The sequence below is a fragment of the Trichomonas vaginalis genome, chromosome IV (assembly GCF_026262505.1).
Source record: "Trichomonas vaginalis G3 chromosome IV, whole genome shotgun sequence".
NCBI classification, from domain to species: domain Eukaryota; phylum Parabasalia; order Trichomonadida; family Trichomonadidae; genus Trichomonas; species Trichomonas vaginalis.
Window position 1 is genome coordinate 5,611,993 of NC_067206.1, and position 17,396 is coordinate 5,629,388.

Genomic DNA, 17,396 nt, shown 5'->3' on the forward strand with positions numbered 1-17,396 from the left:
AATGGTTTATACTATTACGACTAAAAACCCTGAGTCAGATAATTCTATAACAACAAACTTACAAAGTCCTCAAGGACGATATTGTAAACTAACCTTAAACACAATGACGACTAAAGCCTGTTTTGCTCTTTTGACACCAGAAGACTTTATTGTTGTGAATGGTAAAAAATACTCCTTTGAAGATACTTACTCAGATATACCACCAACAGGTTTTGTTGACTTATTTAATACTTTAAGTACGGGTGTCACATGTGCTGCAACTAGAGCAGGTTTCATTATGTTTGGATGTCCGACTGAGTTTACTATAAACGATATGAGCTATAATACAAAACTTATTTCTGGTTTTTACTACCAACAGTTTCCTATAACAGGAAAAGGTGTCATACAAGGAATGTCTATTCCATTGACATTAAGCACACCAATCTTATATATTGTTTCAAACTTAGGTTCAAAGTGTTATTCGAATGTCGACAGAAACTATTATGACCAAAAGATACTTATGCGTATAAACAATACTTTCTCTGCTGGTTTGCCTATTGTTCATTCGAATGCAGAATTTTCAACCTTATTGAACTCAAACACTTTGGCATGTATAACGTTGACATTAGTTGACGCAAACTTTGTTCCTGTAAAACTTTTATGTCCTATGTATTTGTCAATGACGGCAGAAAGTTTCGAATTGGAAGATGCAACTGGTGAAAGTATTGTATTACAAGAACAACTTCAACAACAAATAGCTCAAGAACAACAAATGCAACAAATGCAACAACAAAGTCAAGAATAAAAAAATAATATTTTTTTATTTTTATAAAAATGTACAGAATAGATGTTTCAGATTTTTATGACTTCCAAGCATTCAGAAATATGTGTCCATTTAGAGACTATAACAAAGCAGTCGAGAATTTGAAACGTTTAGTCATTTATGTTGACTCTGCCCCAGAATGTTATGTCATGAAAGAATGGGATGTTGTCTTTAACAAACCAAGAGCAACAATAGTTTCAGAACAAGAATGTAGACAGAAACTTAAGAAAATAAAAGTCGTACAAGTTGGCATGAAGATGTTAGATGCTTGGGATATCTTATTGTTAAAGTTAGAAGATTTTTCAGTTCGTGGTATAAAGTTTTATACACCTTCTCCAAACTTCTATTCTATCTTCACTGGATATAAATACGAACAAGTAGAATGGAAAGAAAATATTATAGAAGCTTGGTTAGACCATGTCAAAGAAATTATATGCAATGGAAACGAAAAGGTTTATGAGTATATCTTATGTTGGTTTGCAAACATCTTACAACATCCAAGTGCTAAGAATGAAACTGCTCTCATTATAATTGGAAAACAAGGAACAGGTAAGAACACATTCTTTACAGATATCTTATGCAAACTATTAGAAGGTTATTCGAACCCTAATATGACAAACTTAGAAAACATCTGTGGCAAGTTTAACTCTTCTATTGAGAATATGAAACTTATAGTTTGCAATGAACTTCAAAGTATAGATACAACAAAAGTTTTAAACTCAGATGCTTTGAAGAGTCTTTTAACAGATAAAGTTGGAGTTGTTGAAAGAAAGTATAAAGACCAAAGAGTTTGTGAAAATGTTGCAAACTTCATTATGGTTTCAAACAATGCTGTTCCGATGAAGTTAGAAAGTTCTGACAGAAGATATGTAGTTGTCAGAACGTCAGATTCTCATATGCAAGATACAGAATATTTTGACGACTTAGCAGAAACTTTGACATCTGACTTTTACAACCACTTGTTCTCATATTTCATGACATTAGATATTTCTAAGTTCAATCCAAGACAAATTCCACATACCGAAGAGAGACAAACATTGTTAGAAGCAAACAAGAGTGTATATGAACTGTTCATAGATGAAACTGACTTTGTGTCATTAGATGAAAAGTCTTTATATGATGAATATAAACAATATTGTCAAGAGTATGGTTATATGGCAGCTTCTAAACGTACATTCTTGGCAAATGTCAAAAGTCTTTTAGATGTTCAGAATGGTGTATACAAAAAAAGAAAATTTTTTCTGAGTAAATTTTAAAAAAATATTTTTTTATCCGATAGAAAAGATGACGAAATTCATCTCGGTAAACAAGTACATGTAGGACTTAAAGAAGAACTAGACCCATTCACATATTTGAATGTTTACTTCTACCATTTTGAAAAGTCTTCATTCAGCAAAGTTTGGAACATCGAACCAGTTAAGTTTGCTATTGTGACTAAAAATGGTGCGAAATTTGAAGACTTAGACATAGAAGGTTTGTTAACAGTCAAAGAAAGTTTTGACAGAAGGTTCTCAAACCTTAAAGAAGGCAAAGCATACAAACTTGTTATACCTTATGAACCAAAGAAGACAGACGACTATGAATATTATGAGTCTAAAGTTGTAGAAGTTCAAGGTAAATTGGGTAAAAAGATTTTAGAGTCTAAGCCAGTGTTTACTCCTAAAGAGGAAGAGAACATTGACATTGACCCAGAAATGTTCTAAAAATAAAATTTTATTTTTACATGTCAAATTTCTTTTTCTCTGGAACTGGTTCAGGTTCTTTCTTCTCTTCTTCTTTTTTCTCTTTCTTTTCTTTCTTCTTCTTTTCTGGTGGTGAGACGTCAAATTTCTCAGAACCATATTTATGTAAAAGTTCTTTGTCCTTTAATAGCTCATCTATTCTGTTTTCTATTTCATCTTCAAGAACAGCGCATGTGTCTTCTTTGCATTCTAAGAACTTTTGTTGGACTTCATCTTTCCAATCGGCGTCATCTCTGTCAACAATCTGTCATTGACAAATTTTAAGACTGCTCTTTGTAATGTTTTATGGTTCTTGTCATATTCCCAGAAACAGAACTTTAGAACAAATTCACCTTTCTTGTTTACACTATGTAAGATTTTATGGTCGACAGATGTTTTGCTGTCAAAAGCTTGTCTCGAATATAGATAGCGAAATCGCTAGACATTTTCTAAAAGATAAAAATTTTAATTTTTCTAAAAATATGTTAGAAAAAAGTTTGCTGACATTGACAAAAATTTGAGAATGTTTTAAACAAGAACAAGAGGAAGTTAGAAAATGCTCAGATAAAGCCTATACATGACAAGTTCTTATTTGCTCAGAATGGTATAACAGGTCTAATTGCACCACCTGGGTCGGTAAGACTTTCACTTATCTTAAAATGGCTGCACAACAACAAGAACTAGATGAGAAGAACCCATTCTATGAGTTAGTAGTCATTTGTTCGACTTCTGGTCAATTTGACCAAACCGTCAATTCGTTCAAAGATATTATAAAGAAGTCTAAGTTAGTATGTATAAAGGATACTGAGTTGTTAGATTGGATAAAGAAGTACCAAAGAAGAGTTTTGAAGTATAATGCTATAAATGAGTATATAAATTCTAAGTTTAAAGACCCAAATGAGGAAATGCAGAGAATATTAGAGAAGAAACACTTCAGAAACAAACAGAAAGAGATAGAATACATTTCGAAGAAATTGCAATCTTACGATTGGAAGACATACCTCATAGGTGTCTTCTTATCTTAGATGATTTCGCCTCTCATCCTTTGTTAAAGAACAGAGAACAAGATATGTGTCGAATTCTTAAGAAGCTCAGACACTTCAACATCTCTGTTGTCATTTGTGTACAGACAGCAAAGAGTTTAAGTAAGGATGTTAAAAGAATACTTACTGACATAATACTTTTCCCCGGATTGTCCGAAGACGATTTCATGGAACTTATGAAAGAGTCCATGGCAGGTAAGTTTGACAGACATGAACTATGGGAGAAGTACAAAGTCATACAAGACCCTCATACTTCTTTCAGAATTCATATCTACGCAAACAAAGTTCAAATTGTAAAAAGTCAATAAAAATAAAGAGTGCATCTACCCTACTTGTTTGAAGTTGTCAAAATACTTTTTCTTTCAGTAGCGGTAAGTCTTCTTTGAAGGTAAGTATTGTACAACCTTTCATATCATAGTGTGTTTGAGGTAACGTATCTTGAACTATTTGTTTCACATCTTCATTTGGGGTCATTGAAATCGGTAAGTTTTCGCGATAGAACCAATTTCTGTCAGATTTGTAAATCTTAGCAAGGTCGTAAAAGCTTTTGTTTTTCTTCTGACTAAATGCAACATAACCATATCTTTATCTTCTTCATTTTCCAACTCTTCAGTATAAATCATATACTTATAGTTTTTTCCTTTCCTTTTGGTACTGAACGTGGTATTCTTTTCTGAATGCTTTTGTCTTTTGCTTCAATGACTTCATCTTTTGCATGAAGTTTCTTTTCCATCTCTTCACGTTCTTGTCTATGAATTTCGTCAAGAAGTCTGTAAATATACCAAGCATAACGAGGCGAAGCCCTCACATTGCAACAGCATTTACAAGAAGTCTATGTACATAAATCCTCTCAAACCGTTTGGCAATTTTTCACGATTTTCATAGAGTTTTGGCGACTGGGGTTTTTCTCCCACTCGAGTTTTTGCGACTACAGGATTTCTCGTAGTCGAATTTTCAGCTTCATTTAATAGTTCAATAGTGCTTTGGTTCCTAAACCAGTCTTGTGGTTTCTTATTGTCGGGTGCAAAACATGCTGTCAAAATACTTTGCATTTGGTACATATCGTCTTTGACCGAACGAATGAGACGTAACTGTTTGTTATACTGTATGTACTCGTATTCTTCATTTATAGCTTCATGGACTATAACTGTTGTTGTGTTCTCTGTTGTTGACATTACTGTCTTTACATACAAAATAAAAAAATAAATAAAAATAAAACTAACTTTATTTTTTCTATCTTAAGGAAATTCATGATTTTTGTGCTGAATTTAATAAAAATAATGTTTAGGTGAAGAGGTGAGATTTCACCTGTTTTTTCACCCCAGTTATTTTATAAACGTTTCACATGGTAAACGTTATTTTTTAAATTTTGTGAAAACTCAACGGTTTGACACATGCCCTAAAAATTATTTTACTCAGAATTTTGTTGCTGAATTCAATAAAAATATATTTTAGGTGAAGAGGTGAGATTTCACCTCTTTTTTCACCTAATTTTTCACCTCTTTTTTTCACAAGCGTTTTACATGAATTGTACGATGTATATTTGAAATCCTAAACAGTTTTGTAGCTTCTATTTCTTCGCTGAGGATATCAAAAGTTTTAACAATGCCGAAGGTTTCTTTATACTTCTTCTTGACATCAGATAATAGGAAATCGTCAGCAGTTGGATAGTTTTTGTTCAGAAATTCTAACATGTTCATTTTATTTTCTACCGGCTTCTCTGCCTCCCTCTTTAAATCTGCATAGTCGTTTCTCATTCTTTCTATCTCTTTGACGGAGTAGTTATATTTCCTCATTGCTGCTTTACATTTAGAACATTGCGGGTTCATTTTTGCGTTATACATTGAAACCTTACCTGCTAAAACAACCAAGGCGTCAATGGTTTTCTTTAACTCAAAAGCAGTTGGTTTTATCTGTTCATTCCATACCTTACCTCTTCTATCTTTATCTCTTATCTGCCATACACATTTTGCAGCTAATGAAACAAAGTTGTCGTATGTCTTAAACTCCCCAGATTTATATATGTCAGAGATGTTCTTATATACCATGTCGCAATCTTTGTCCATAACTTTATGGTTGCAATGATATCCTAGAAACTCATAATTTACCTTTCGTATGAACTTCTTTATTTCTACTGAGTCAGTTGCTTTGACTTCAATTTCGTCGAATTCAGGAATAGTTAGTTTTGCTGCTGAATTTCAGGTAGTTTAGGCAAATGGTCGATGAGGTCCTCCATTTCATAAAGATACTGTTCATTTGTTTCATCTTTCGCACTACAGTCTAAATTACTTGTTAAAAGTTCCTGCTTTATCTTCTGGATTTCTGTTTCGAAAGTAAATGAAGAAGGAATGAAGCTTTTCATTTCTACTAACATAGATGTTGGATTCATGACTAACGAGTTTGGTGCTGTTGTTTGAATTGTTGTTGTGCCGATTGTTGACATTTCTGTTCTTTTATACAAAATAAAAAAACAAATAAAAATAAAACTAACTTTATTTTTTATTTCGGGAAAATTCATGAAAATTCAAGAGGGTGAAAAAAGAGGTGAAATCTCACCTCTTCACCTAAATTATATTTTTTGGTCCGGGAACAACTTTCTCTCAATTGGAGCTGTAGCATACTCTTTGCGTAAGCGGTTCAGACCTTCTTCGAAGTCTTGGTCTCTCTTGGACTGAGATTGGAATTGCTGGGGTGGAGCTTGCATAAACATCCAAGGGTTGGGGAAGTAAGGCATAGGCTGAGGAGGGTAGTTCGGGAAGCCTTGTGATGGGTAGTAACCTTGAGGTGGAAATTGGTAGTAATTCGGAGGTACTTGCTGGAACTGAGGTTGCTGAGGAGACTGTTGTGGTCCTGCAGCTTTCGGTTCTTCTGGTTTGGGAATGGACTCGGTTGGTGGGACGTCGGACATTCGTTTGTGGCTTAACCGTCGGACCACAACGATAAAAATCTCTGCTACTAGCAGTACTTTTACTGACAGTAGCAGTACTTTTACTGACAGTAGCAGTACTTTTTCTGACAGTAGCAGTACTTTTACTGACAGTAGCAGTACTTTTTCTGACAGTAGCAGTACTTTTACTGACAGTAGCAGTACTTTATCGTCGAAAACCTCTCAAATTTTCCTTTTTTCTGCTCCTAGCATACTTTTACTGACAGTAGCAGTACTTTTTCTGACAGTAGCAGTACTTTTACTGACAGTAGCAATGGTCGAGGTCGAACCTACCGACGAGGCAATTTACCTAATTGAAATTAACGAGCTTGTTAAAGACTTCCTCAGGCAGAATGTAAAAGGCAAGCTTGTTAACGGTTGGATAACGGGAAGGGCTGCCTTGAACTCGAGATTTCGACTGGAATTCCAATTGAGGTACCAGAAGGCACTCCTTTCGACGACATAAAGCAAGCAAAGAAGGAACCATTATAAAGTTCTTGCCAAGCGTCCTTGGATACTACTTCCAAACAGAGAGAACCCTTTCCCAAGAATGAACCAAATTCTCAAGGGTCTCCTTCACTTCTCTGGTCAACCATTCTTTATAACTACAGAAGCGACATTCAGCCAGTTCAGTAAACATCTCATTTTAACTCACTTTTTTATGTTTTTGTGAAAGTGTCAAATAAATTGTTTCATGAGTTTTCTACGATGTTAGAAAAAATGTTATTTTCTAATATCTTCACATTCAATACTTTTTCAGCACTTTTCTGTAGTTATATATGAAAGACAATTCGAGATAAAAGTCATAGTACAATGGAATAATATGTTGCACACCATTTGTTGTGAACCAAACTTGAAAGTCAGAGAAACTGTTACTAGGTGGTTCGTAGAATTTAGAAGCAAAGTCATAAAGGTCCTTACCAATACATAGAAAACTATTGTTGCTTGAACTGAAACTTGCATGACACATAACATTTTGGGTCAAACACATTTCTATAAACCATCAAATCTGCTGGTGGAAGTATAAATTTAAATGGACCATCTGGTGGTAATGGTTCGTTCTGGTTTAGTAACCGAAGAAATTGTGCCCAAGAACGTTTGTCTACTTCCCAAAATAAAAACTCTGTATCTCTTGGAGGGTTAATTTCAATCTTTTGAAATGAAACGGTGGAGTTCATCTTGTCATATTCTAGTTTCAGATAGTATGTTCCATTTAGTAAAGAGTCGTATTTTTCTTGAAATTCCCAATAATATTTGTTCATTTGAGTTTGAAAGTCATCTAGAGTTTTCTCAAGACTTTCGTCTGAACGAACTGTAAAGATTCTCATTTCGTCAAATTTGTCTATTAGACCATCAGGACCTTCATACTGCCCATGAAAATATACTGCGACCATAAATGCGTTAGTTCTATTTGAAAACAAAACTCTTCTAAATCCTATTGCCTTTGCATCTGAAGGACTTTGAAGCCAACAAATTGGATAGTCAAACCTGTATGCTCGGGATGAAATTTCTTCATCTGAAATAGTCCTACCAGCATTTGTAAAGATATAGTCTAACGGTTTTGTATCTGCTACTTTTGTTCTTTGTTTTTCAACCTGAAGCATTTAATATATGTAAAAATATATTGTTTTAAAATGGTATGCCATATAGCTTCTTGAATTTGTTAAGAAGTATTTGAACGTATTTTCCATCTGTATCTCTAGTGTTTACATAAGTATAGCCCGCCTTAGTAAAATATACTTGTAATTTCCTATAGTTTACGCCGGTATAAAAGTAGAAAGAGTCTTGTTCTTCGCTATAGTAGTAAAACTCAAACGTATACTTGCCATAGTCTGTAATTTCAATTGTTTCATCTTCTAGTTCGTCGACAAATTCGAATACAATATCTCCAAATTTGCCTTTGTTCTTATTGTTTTCAGAACGAGTGACCCAACGTAAGTTTTCAAGTCTATTGTCGTTTCTTATATGGTTTATATGGTCTACAAAAGGTAAATTGTTAGGATTCAGTATAAAATGAGTTGCAATGACAACATGTTTAAGATAGTGTTTTCCACCCATCTTCATAATAGCATATCCGTCATTTCGCTCCTATTCGCTTAAAACTCTTTTTGTCTTTTTGTTTCTGACTTCAAATGACTCACACAGTGAATTTCATATTTCTCATCTAACAAACAAGTTTCCCAACGGTCTTCTCCAACAAACTCAGCGTACATTTCAAATAAAATAAAAAAATGTCACTTTTTTTAAAATAAATTTTTTATTTTATGCAATGTTTTATTTCTGTGCCGTCTTCAAGTATGCCCCAATATTTCCTTTTCGATATTACATGAACTTCGGAAAATACCTTATCTAGCTTAAAACAGCCCATCTTTTCACCGACCATTCCCATTTCAATGAGTTTGTTGTATCCTTCTTCGTTCGTCATGAGTGCGTCAATGTTCTCATAGTAAACCTTGACTTTGGATTTGACTTCGGAGAAGAATTTGTTGTACTCGTCAAGGACTGCCTTTGCGAACTGAGGGTAGACCAATGTTCGACAATAGGTTTTAATGTGGTTACTAAGCCACTTTGACCTTGAGTGAATTCGTACTTCAAAACAAAAGGAGAAAACCTTTCAACAAAGTTGTCGACCTTCTCATAATGTTTACTCTTCATCTCTTGAGGTTTCTTAATGGAATATCCCCATGTCGAATTCATAAGCAATTTGAGTGTCATTGCAAGTTTGGGGGTTGAAGCTTTCCTAATATCATACAGTTGTTGTATGACTTTTCCAACTGTATAGTTCCTTCCCGGGAACTCACCATCTTCGTTTGGAATTCCAGTCGGAATATATTGGACAAACCTCATGTATGCAGCGTTAAGGTCGACATAGTATATCTTTTCATCTGAGTCGAACTTGTCGCAACCAATTGGTCCAGTTTGTGGAAATTCAAGTGAGTCTCTTATCTTCTGAGAAACTTCTCCTGTTATCTCATAAACATCGTCGAAGCAACCTGTTTCATATAAAACCTTCTGACCTAACTCAGATGCTCTCCAATACAATTTGACGTCAATTGGATGTCTCAATGGAAGTTTGTTTATAGCATCTTGAAGTTCTTGCAACCTCATTGGAAGTTCTTCTGGTTCAGGTTGGTATCCGAACATACCAACCCCTTGTGGAACTGTGTACTTCTTTTGTACTAGAACTTTGTCTGGAACAACTTTTGGTCTTGCTAACAATGAAAAGTTTGTTTCGTCTTTTGGTACAAAAGTTTCTGTCAGCTTGTCATCTGGAATTGGTTCCAACAAACCTTTCTCGAAAAGAATGTTTACAGCTCTGACAATGTTGCACTTACTTTTACCAAAGAATGGGTTTGTAAGACTTTCGTTCAACATGAAGTGGTTGTGGACAATTACAATCTTCAACCATGGTAAGTCTTTGTCAACAACATAGTCGTCATGTGAAGAACCTTTAGCTGTAGGTATGTTGACTCGGATATTGACATTTGCCAACGGTGCAATTTTTGCCAATTGACCTCTGAGAATGTACCTTGTCTTCACGCATGACTCAAGATACTTCATCTTCTCATCTGTAACAAGACCAGAGTTCCTGAGACATGTAAGAATACAAGGTTCATTGACAATTGTTTCAATTGAATTGTAAATTCCATACCTTGTCAAGTCAATGTCAGACTTATTTATGAACGGGAAGTATCCAGCATGTTGTCTGACTGCTTGAGGGTTAGGTTGGTACCATTCGAACTTGACACTTGCAATTCCTTCAATTGCATTCAAAATGTCTGAGTCGGAGTCAACCATTTGTTCTCTCTTTGTAGTCTTGAAAGCGTCAAGAAGTTTTGCGGCTGTTTGTTCATTGCCATGTGCATAGTAAATGTGACCATCCAAATCTGTTATGGTCAATCTGAGATTGTGTCCTTTCTTATTTCCGTCTTGAATTGCAGCAAGTACTCCCATGAAGCCTTCTTTGTTCTTTCCTTCGTCAAAGTTTACTGTAAAGGTTCGACCAGATGTAATTTGACTTCTAACTTCACGGTACTTTTCATATGCATATCTTGTTCTTTCCATGGGAGCATGTGCGTCTTCACCTTTTCCTTTTTTCCTTCTCAAAGGATGCAATTGTTCGTCATGTTTCCAGTAGAATCTGGCAAAGCCGTCGTGTCCTTCAACTTGAGGTTCACTAACATCGAAAGGCATGTCCATAAGACGTTCTTCTTCTAACCTCTCTAGTCTGTTTGGATAATTGGCACGTGCTGTTTCCAAATCCATTTCGTAGCGAAGACCAGACAATTTGTCATAGACTTTTATGGGTCTTCCCTTCCTATATTTAAAATTCTTCGAAACTCTCCAACCATATCTTTGTAACTCTGCTTTTATTCTAGCAGACTTTCTGTCCATTCTATATGGGGCATTTTTATAAAAATATAAAAATATTTTTTCTTTACTTTACATAACCGCCTGCTGCCATAAGTCTTTGACGCCAACCCATACCAGCTAATGAAGGTTGACTTGGTTTAGTTTGGAAACTAAACTTTGGTTTTGGTTTATCTTCAGTTTTTGGTTTCTCTTCTTCTATCGGTTTTTCGTCACTTTTCGGTTCCTCTGACTTTACTTCACTTGCAGGAACAGTTGTGTCGTCAACATCTTCATAAATATCATATGCCATTTGTTTTTGTTTTCCTTTCAACTTTTTGTGTTTGTTGTAAAGTTTAGAATATTTCGACTCTAAGTCAATGAGATGTTCTATAATGAACTGTTGGTCAGTGAAGTAAACTTTTCCATCTGTTGTCTCGAAAGCTCCTTCAGACTTCAATATTTTATTTGTGAGAGTCTGTTTCTTTTTTGAGATACTAGCCGTTCCATTTCTATGAAAAGTGACTTTATAGTTAGGGTTTGTATTTCCAGACCTGGCACTTTCTATTATTGAATTTTTCTCTTCATCTGTAAGTTCTTTGACAGGTTTTGACAATGGTTCTGAACTTTTTGTTTGTGGTGTCAAATCTACCGTTTCAACTTCTTCGGTCATTTCATCTCAGTAAAAAATTTTAGTTTGGTTTGTTTTCAACTGTGTTGTTGTTGTGGAGTGGGATGGTTCCTTTAATAATATCATTCAGTTTCACATGCTGAGCCTGACTATATGGTATCGGTTTAAATGCTGGAAGCCGACAAATCCATCTTGAACTCATTTGTCTCAATGCTGCATTGTTCATTTCATCTCAATAAAAAACTTTACATTCCCCACGTTTGAGGCGGTTGAGGTTGGTTATTGTTTACCCACTGTTGTGCATGGTTATATCCTCTGTTAAAGAATCTTTCACCTTGGTCCATATAGTGTCCTGCTTGGTTATAGTAGTCATTTGCTTTGTTATAATAGTTTCCTGCTTGTCTTCCTACATTGTCCATCCATCCTTGAACTTTTCCTCTTGTTTCAGGATTTGGAATAAGATTTGTTGCATCTCGTGCTACATCCCAACCTTTCTGTACAGTTTGTATAATAGGTTGTGCTTTCTCTTTAAGTATACCTAATGTACTCAAAATCTTCCTTCCAACTCCAAATACACCTCTGGCTATTTTCCCACTGCGGGCAAAAATCTGGATGCAACTCCTGCTAATGCGCCAAATAAACCCATTTCTTATAGAGTAAAAAATGACGAATCCGAACAAGGACCCCTATGTTTCTAAAGCGACAAAGAAAGCACTCATGATAAAAATCTTTAGTTCAACACCAAATGCTTGGTTTATGGATATCTTGGAAAACATTCCGAGAGTTAGAACAGATGGACCTCCATACTGGTTAATATTTGTTGGTCAAAACACAAGATACTGTGAAGCCATACCATTATGGTCCAAAATATTTTAGATGTGAAAACTGCTTTGACAATATTCGTTGACAAATACCATCCAACAAAACTGACATCTGACTGTGAAAGTTCTTTCAAATCAGATGATGTAAAAAAACTATCTGCGTTCAAAAAATGTAAACCAATATTTCATTGTCGACCAAAACCATTCTGCTCTTGGTGTCATTGACGGTTGTATAAAAAATGTTAAGAGACTTAAACCAACCACAAGGTGGTGAAGCAAATGAAATGTCATATGACGACAAATATAGACACTTCTCCATGGCAAAGATGAGACAAGTTTTAAATATTTATAATAACCGTAAACAAAAAGGTTTGGGAAACCACTCCCCCGAAGAAATGAAAAACAACCCTGACTTAGAGAAAAGACTATATTTAATAATTTAGTCAAAAGAGACAAACAAGAAAGAATGCCGGGCTTCAAACTTCAGAAAGGTGACAAAGTAAAAATAGAAATACCTAAACGCGACCCATATGAAAATACTATTGACTATGACAACAATGGGAACCCGACAGGTACTCACATTCGTGTTCGTAAAAATAGGAGAAAGTATACAAGAGAATATTATGAAGTTTTAGGCAAACATGGCAAAATGTACACACTGCAAGCAGAAGATAAAACTACTATTGTCAGACCTCGTTTCAAACTTGTCAAAGTTCAAGGTGGTATACTTTCAAAGACAGTTCCTAACAAATATAAGACAACTCCTGACGAATATGCTAAAGAAGTTGAAAATGACGACTAAGCAATTCTATACCATGCGTAAACTGTCATGTAAGGGGCATGTATTCTTTACTTTGTCCCGTTGTTTGCGTATATCCTGAAACGAAATGTGTATGGTTTCCTTCTCCCTGAGTGTCACTCCAGTAACAATTTATAGCAAACTTAACGTCGTCTTTAACATCATATCCTTTACCTTTTGTCATTCCTGACCAATCCCAATATCTATGCTTATGCCAACCTACTTGAGATGTACTTAAATCTATGTAATGACTGTGTGCAGGTAAATTTTCACCTGAAATCGTTTTACTTCCACCTGTTTCCTTTGAAGAGTTTGCACAATACAAAAACCTGTCGACTATTTGTTCCCATGCACCAACACCAAACATTACTTGAGGACCTCTTGCATCCATAGATGTATAAATAGAACCTACTGGGTTCATTAAATCAAACATATGAGATATTATAGGATTGTTCTTTTGAACTTAAAATATAGTGCAACTATTTCAGGTTTCTTCTGGTTTGTGTCAGAATATTTTTATAATATAATCTTATGTTTTCAGGGTAGGTAAAATCTTGACTATAATATTTATTTCTGTCATCTGTATAATAATATACTATTCTCGTTTTTTCTATTGCATTATATCTTTTATATCTATAATAATCTAAATATAATGTTAGCTTTTGTTCATCTACATGTGGTGTTCTGTCGTCATCTCCATAGTCATAATAATGTGGTGCTGGAGCTGGGTCAGGCAATGTCATATCTGCCATTTCATAAACTCTTAAATATTTCTTTTGTTCGTCTCCATATAAGTTTAAGTAGCAGTTGTTGTCTAATGGAACTTTAACTTGTGTACCATCATTCTTTTTATAGCTTACATACATTTCATTGTTATTTTTCGGAATGAGTTTATGCCGTGTACCATTTTTAAGGACTGTACCAACTGCCATCTAAAATATTTATTTTCTTCATTGACAGAAAAAGTCACCAACAATAGTTTCAATATTTTTTGTTCTATCAAACTTTGGTATATTTCATTGACATATGTTTTATCTGCTTTATTTTCAAGGCTAACGTTTAAGTCTGTTATTTCAGAAGATGTATGTGTATGTCCAACGTCACTTTTCCTGTTTAAGGTTTCTTGTAAGTTTGTAATATTTGCAATGGTATGTGTATGTCCAACGTCACTTTTCCTGTTTAAGGTTTCTTGTAAGTTTGTAATATTTGCAATGGTATGTGTATGTCCAACGTCACTTTTCCTGTTTAAGGTTTCTTGTAAGTTTGTAATATCCGATATAGAATGTGTATGAGTCTTATCTGCTTTTGTCTCTAATGTTTCCTTAAGACTTGGTATTTGGTTAATATAATGTATATGAGTCTTTTTAGAATATTCATTTTCAGCTCTTGTCACTTCACTTGACATTTTATTGTCAACATATGTTTTGTCTGCTAGTTCAGGATGAGTATGTTCTTTTGTTGCATAAGCATTGTTAGCTCTTTCTTCTTCTTTTGCTATTGCATCGTCTACATTATTCTTTGTCAGCTTTATTGTCAACATCTGCTTTCAAAAGAAGTTCATTTATAGGTTTCTTCGTTTAAAGTTCCTTTTGTTGGATTTATACAGACAGTATTGTTCTTATTTTTTGAAATAGAAACTCATCTGTCATTGGGTTTATTGTCAGTTTTAAGTCACCCCTTTCAATGACTCAGATATCTTAGAATAGTTTGAAAAGTTTGTTGTGTTCTTATTTAGAGCTTGCATAATGAGTTGTCGGTTGTGTTGTATTTCTCTCATAGACGCTGTTTCATTTGACATTTTTATTCTAGATAAAATATGCTTTCAATAGAAAAAGAAAATTCTAGAGTTGCTACAACTAAACCATTAGATGAACTTTTTACTAATGTCGGTCAAAAGTTGAGACAGATACCGTAAAGCATGAAGGCTATCGTTTTGACTACCATTAAGATGGTTAAGAGACCCATCCGTCACAAAAGCTATTGGCTTTCGTAGAATGAAGTTCATTTCAGAAGCCATACATGGTTTCCCATTTACGGTCGGTTTTGAAGTTCGATACTATAACAAAGAAAAACGTATGTATGAGAAATTTGAACAGGGGAAAACTTTTACAAGTTAGTTTGCTTATAAACTTAGAAACAACTCTTCAAGCTTTTCAAGAAAAAATAAACGATATCTAATTGAATATGCAAACCAGTTTAACATTGACGAAGGAGAATACCATCTCGATATTATTTATGACAGGAAAAATGCAACTGTTAAAATCAATAAAATAGAAGACCTTGGAGAAAACGTTTATATTTCTACAAAATATAACAAACTTGGCATGGTATAGATTTATGAGGATGTTAAATCAGCCTGCAGCATATCCAGTACACCCGGACTATTATGAAGTCGAAAACCCTAATGGAACATATGAAAATATTTCGACCCAGATGCTATTATTGTTCATGCTTCATTTTCTGGCGCCCAAAACTCTTTTATGCTTGGCAAATGACTTTTACGAAAAACCTACAAAGTTATACGAACCGCCGAGTGGAAGTATTTCAGACTTTCAAGTATGGTTTACTACAGATGGAAGAAAAAGAATAATTCCATTATACCATGCGTTTTACTTAGAACTTAGTTTCATATACAACTACTATCGAACGGTAAAAATATAATTTTTTAATACGGTTGAGGTGTTGGATTTGGTTGCCAACTAGACTGTGGTGCAGGTTCAGGCTGTTGTATTACAGGAGCTTGTTCTTTCTGGTTCAGGGTCTTTAGGTATAATACCAACAAACTACCTACTCTTTTACCAATATTTTTGACTCCGTTCCATACTCCTCTTCCGACAGATTTTATTCCATTCCATATACCTCTTCCAACTCTTCTGAAGAAGTTTCCAATACTACTGAAGAAACCATTTTACTATATGTAAAAATCTAATGTCCGCCTAGTCTTTTGCGTTTCCTGTTGAGTTCCATAGCATTCTTTAACTGGAGCTCATACATTCTGTTTCTCCTCTGGTAGAAAACATATTCTGGGTCAACTCCTGTGTTCGCGTCATCTGCATAAAGTTGTTTATATCCCACTTCAGGGTTTGTATAAAACTCTTTCCATCTCATATTTGCATACCATGGTGGCAAACCTAACGCAGCGTCATTTGACATGGCAGTTTGCATTTGTACATCTGTTGGCACTTGACCATAGTTTGCCATTGCAGTTTGTATTCTAACTTCATTTGGAATATTCTCTGGGTTTGGTTGTCCAGGTTGCTGTGCATTCGCTAAGTTCTGTGCGTCCATTTAATATTAGATAAAAATATCTCTTACGAGTACATATACTGAACATTTGCAGGCATTGGTTCATCTTCATATTCTCTGTACTTTTCTGCCACGTCAAATAAATAAATGACACAATGGAAAAAACCTAAAACAAGTAGTCCTATTTCAAACCACATTTACTTACTAATAAAATTTCTTTATTGTGACACTTTCTCCGGTTTATAGGACCTCTCTCATATTCTATCTTGTCATATATAAACTCATAGTCATGTATGTCCTCTAACCATCTCATAACGGTTTCCAAACCACTTTTATCGGATGTAAAGTAAAAGCATGGATGGTTATGTATAACGTCTAAAGTTTCTAAAGAGTCTCTCAAAGTCCAGTCTTCTTGGTATTGAAAATCCCATGTGTTATAGAACGGCGGTCCACTATAAAGAAAACATTTTCCTTGTCTTTATATTTTTCATACAACTCTGTCCAATGACATCTCACAAACTCTATACCCTCAATATATTTTTCTATGTCCTCTTTGAAAACATTTGTATAGTTAAGATATAAAACTTTTGACATAAGTGTTTCAATGTCATGAACTCTTATAGCACCACTATATAATAGTCTAGCAGATATACTATCCCAGTCTATATATTCTGCTTTTTTCAAAACCTCTCTCACAATATTTTTCTTATCTAATGGTATACGTTCCATCTTACCTATAGGTATCTTTTCTTTTAACTCTTTCAATATATTGTTTGTGTCTGGAATATGTTTGAGACGGTCCATATAGTTGTCGAAGTCATTGCATATAATCTTTGAGTCTGGGAATATTGTATGGCACAAATGGGATATATAGAAACTTCCACCGAACAAATCTACAAATGTTAGACCATTCGGTAGTTTCTTAAGTTCTCTCAATATAATATCTTTACATCTACTCTTATTTCCAAAGAACGGTAACGGCGGTTTTGTAAAATTCATTTATATATAATAATAAAAATGTTTTTACCCGAAAAGTGACAGAAAAGTGACAAAACAT

At 34.5% G+C, this 17,396-nt stretch overlaps 8 protein-coding genes and 6 pseudogenes across 14 annotated transcripts, besides 1 other annotated feature; 4 read left to right on the plus strand and 10 right to left on the minus strand.

The window, feature by feature from the left end:
- Positions 1 to 14,390: part of a mobile genetic element that runs on past the window's edge.
- Positions 814 to 1,858, plus strand: TVAGG3_0036120 (uncharacterized protein; the record flags this gene model as incomplete). Its single annotated transcript, XM_001325527.2, has 1 exon — positions 814 to 1,858. A coding segment is annotated over one exon (1,045 nt), but the record flags the coding sequence as incomplete, so codon positions are not given.
- Positions 2,087 to 2,505, plus strand: TVAGG3_0036130 (annotated as a pseudogene). Its single transcript has one exon. A coding segment is annotated over exon 1 (419 nt).
- Positions 2,522 to 2,752, minus strand: TVAGG3_0036140 (uncharacterized protein; the record flags this gene model as incomplete). The annotated part of the gene is made up of 1 exon (XM_001325525.2): positions 2,522 to 2,752. A coding segment is annotated over one exon (231 nt), but the record flags the coding sequence as incomplete, so codon positions are not given.
- Positions 3,006 to 3,874, plus strand: TVAGG3_0036150 (annotated as a pseudogene). Its single transcript has one exon. A coding segment is annotated over exon 1 (869 nt).
- Positions 3,912 to 4,299, minus strand: TVAGG3_0036160 (annotated as a pseudogene). The gene has a single exon. A coding segment is annotated over exon 1 (388 nt).
- On the minus strand, positions 4,371 to 4,741 carry TVAGG3_0036170 (annotated as a pseudogene). The gene has a single exon. A coding segment is annotated over exon 1 (371 nt).
- On the minus strand, positions 5,075 to 6,009 carry TVAGG3_0036180 (annotated as a pseudogene). The gene has a single exon. A coding segment is annotated over exon 1 (935 nt).
- On the minus strand, positions 6,136 to 6,474 carry TVAGG3_0036190 (uncharacterized protein; the record flags this gene model as incomplete). Its single annotated transcript, XM_051220588.1, has 1 exon — positions 6,136 to 6,474. The coding sequence occupies one exon, from the start codon at positions 6,472 to 6,474 to the stop codon at positions 6,136 to 6,138; it is 339 nt and encodes a 112-aa protein (XP_051105574.1).
- Positions 7,480 to 8,096, minus strand: TVAGG3_0036200 (uncharacterized protein; the record flags this gene model as incomplete). The annotated part of the gene is made up of 1 exon (XM_051220589.1): positions 7,480 to 8,096. A coding segment is annotated over one exon (617 nt), but the record flags the coding sequence as incomplete, so codon positions are not given.
- Positions 8,122 to 8,550, minus strand: TVAGG3_0036210 (His-Me finger endonucleases family; the record flags this gene model as incomplete). Its single annotated transcript, XM_051220590.1, has 1 exon — positions 8,122 to 8,550. One exon carries the CDS (start codon positions 8,548 to 8,550, stop codon positions 8,122 to 8,124), a length of 429 nt encoding a protein of 142 aa, XP_051105576.1.
- TVAGG3_0036220 (uncharacterized protein) lies at positions 10,106 to 10,887 on the minus strand (the record flags this gene model as incomplete). The annotated part of the gene is made up of 1 exon (XM_051220591.1): positions 10,106 to 10,887. A coding segment is annotated over one exon (782 nt), but the record flags the coding sequence as incomplete, so codon positions are not given.
- TVAGG3_0036230 (phage tail repeat-like family) lies at positions 10,931 to 11,515 on the minus strand (the record flags this gene model as incomplete). Its single annotated transcript, XM_051220592.1, has 1 exon — positions 10,931 to 11,515. One exon carries the CDS (start codon positions 11,513 to 11,515, stop codon positions 10,931 to 10,933), a length of 585 nt encoding a protein of 194 aa, XP_051105578.1.
- Positions 14,391 to 14,909: 519 nt separating the features above from the next.
- Positions 14,910 to 15,649, plus strand: TVAGG3_0036240 (annotated as a pseudogene). The gene has a single exon. A coding segment is annotated over exon 1 (740 nt).
- A 369-nt stretch (positions 15,650 to 16,018) lies between these two features.
- Positions 16,019 to 16,381, minus strand: TVAGG3_0036250 (uncharacterized protein; the record flags this gene model as incomplete). The annotated part of the gene is made up of 1 exon (XM_001325520.1): positions 16,019 to 16,381. One exon carries the CDS (start codon positions 16,379 to 16,381, stop codon positions 16,019 to 16,021), a length of 363 nt encoding a protein of 120 aa, XP_001325555.1.
- Positions 16,382 to 17,396: the final 1,015 nt, after the last annotated feature.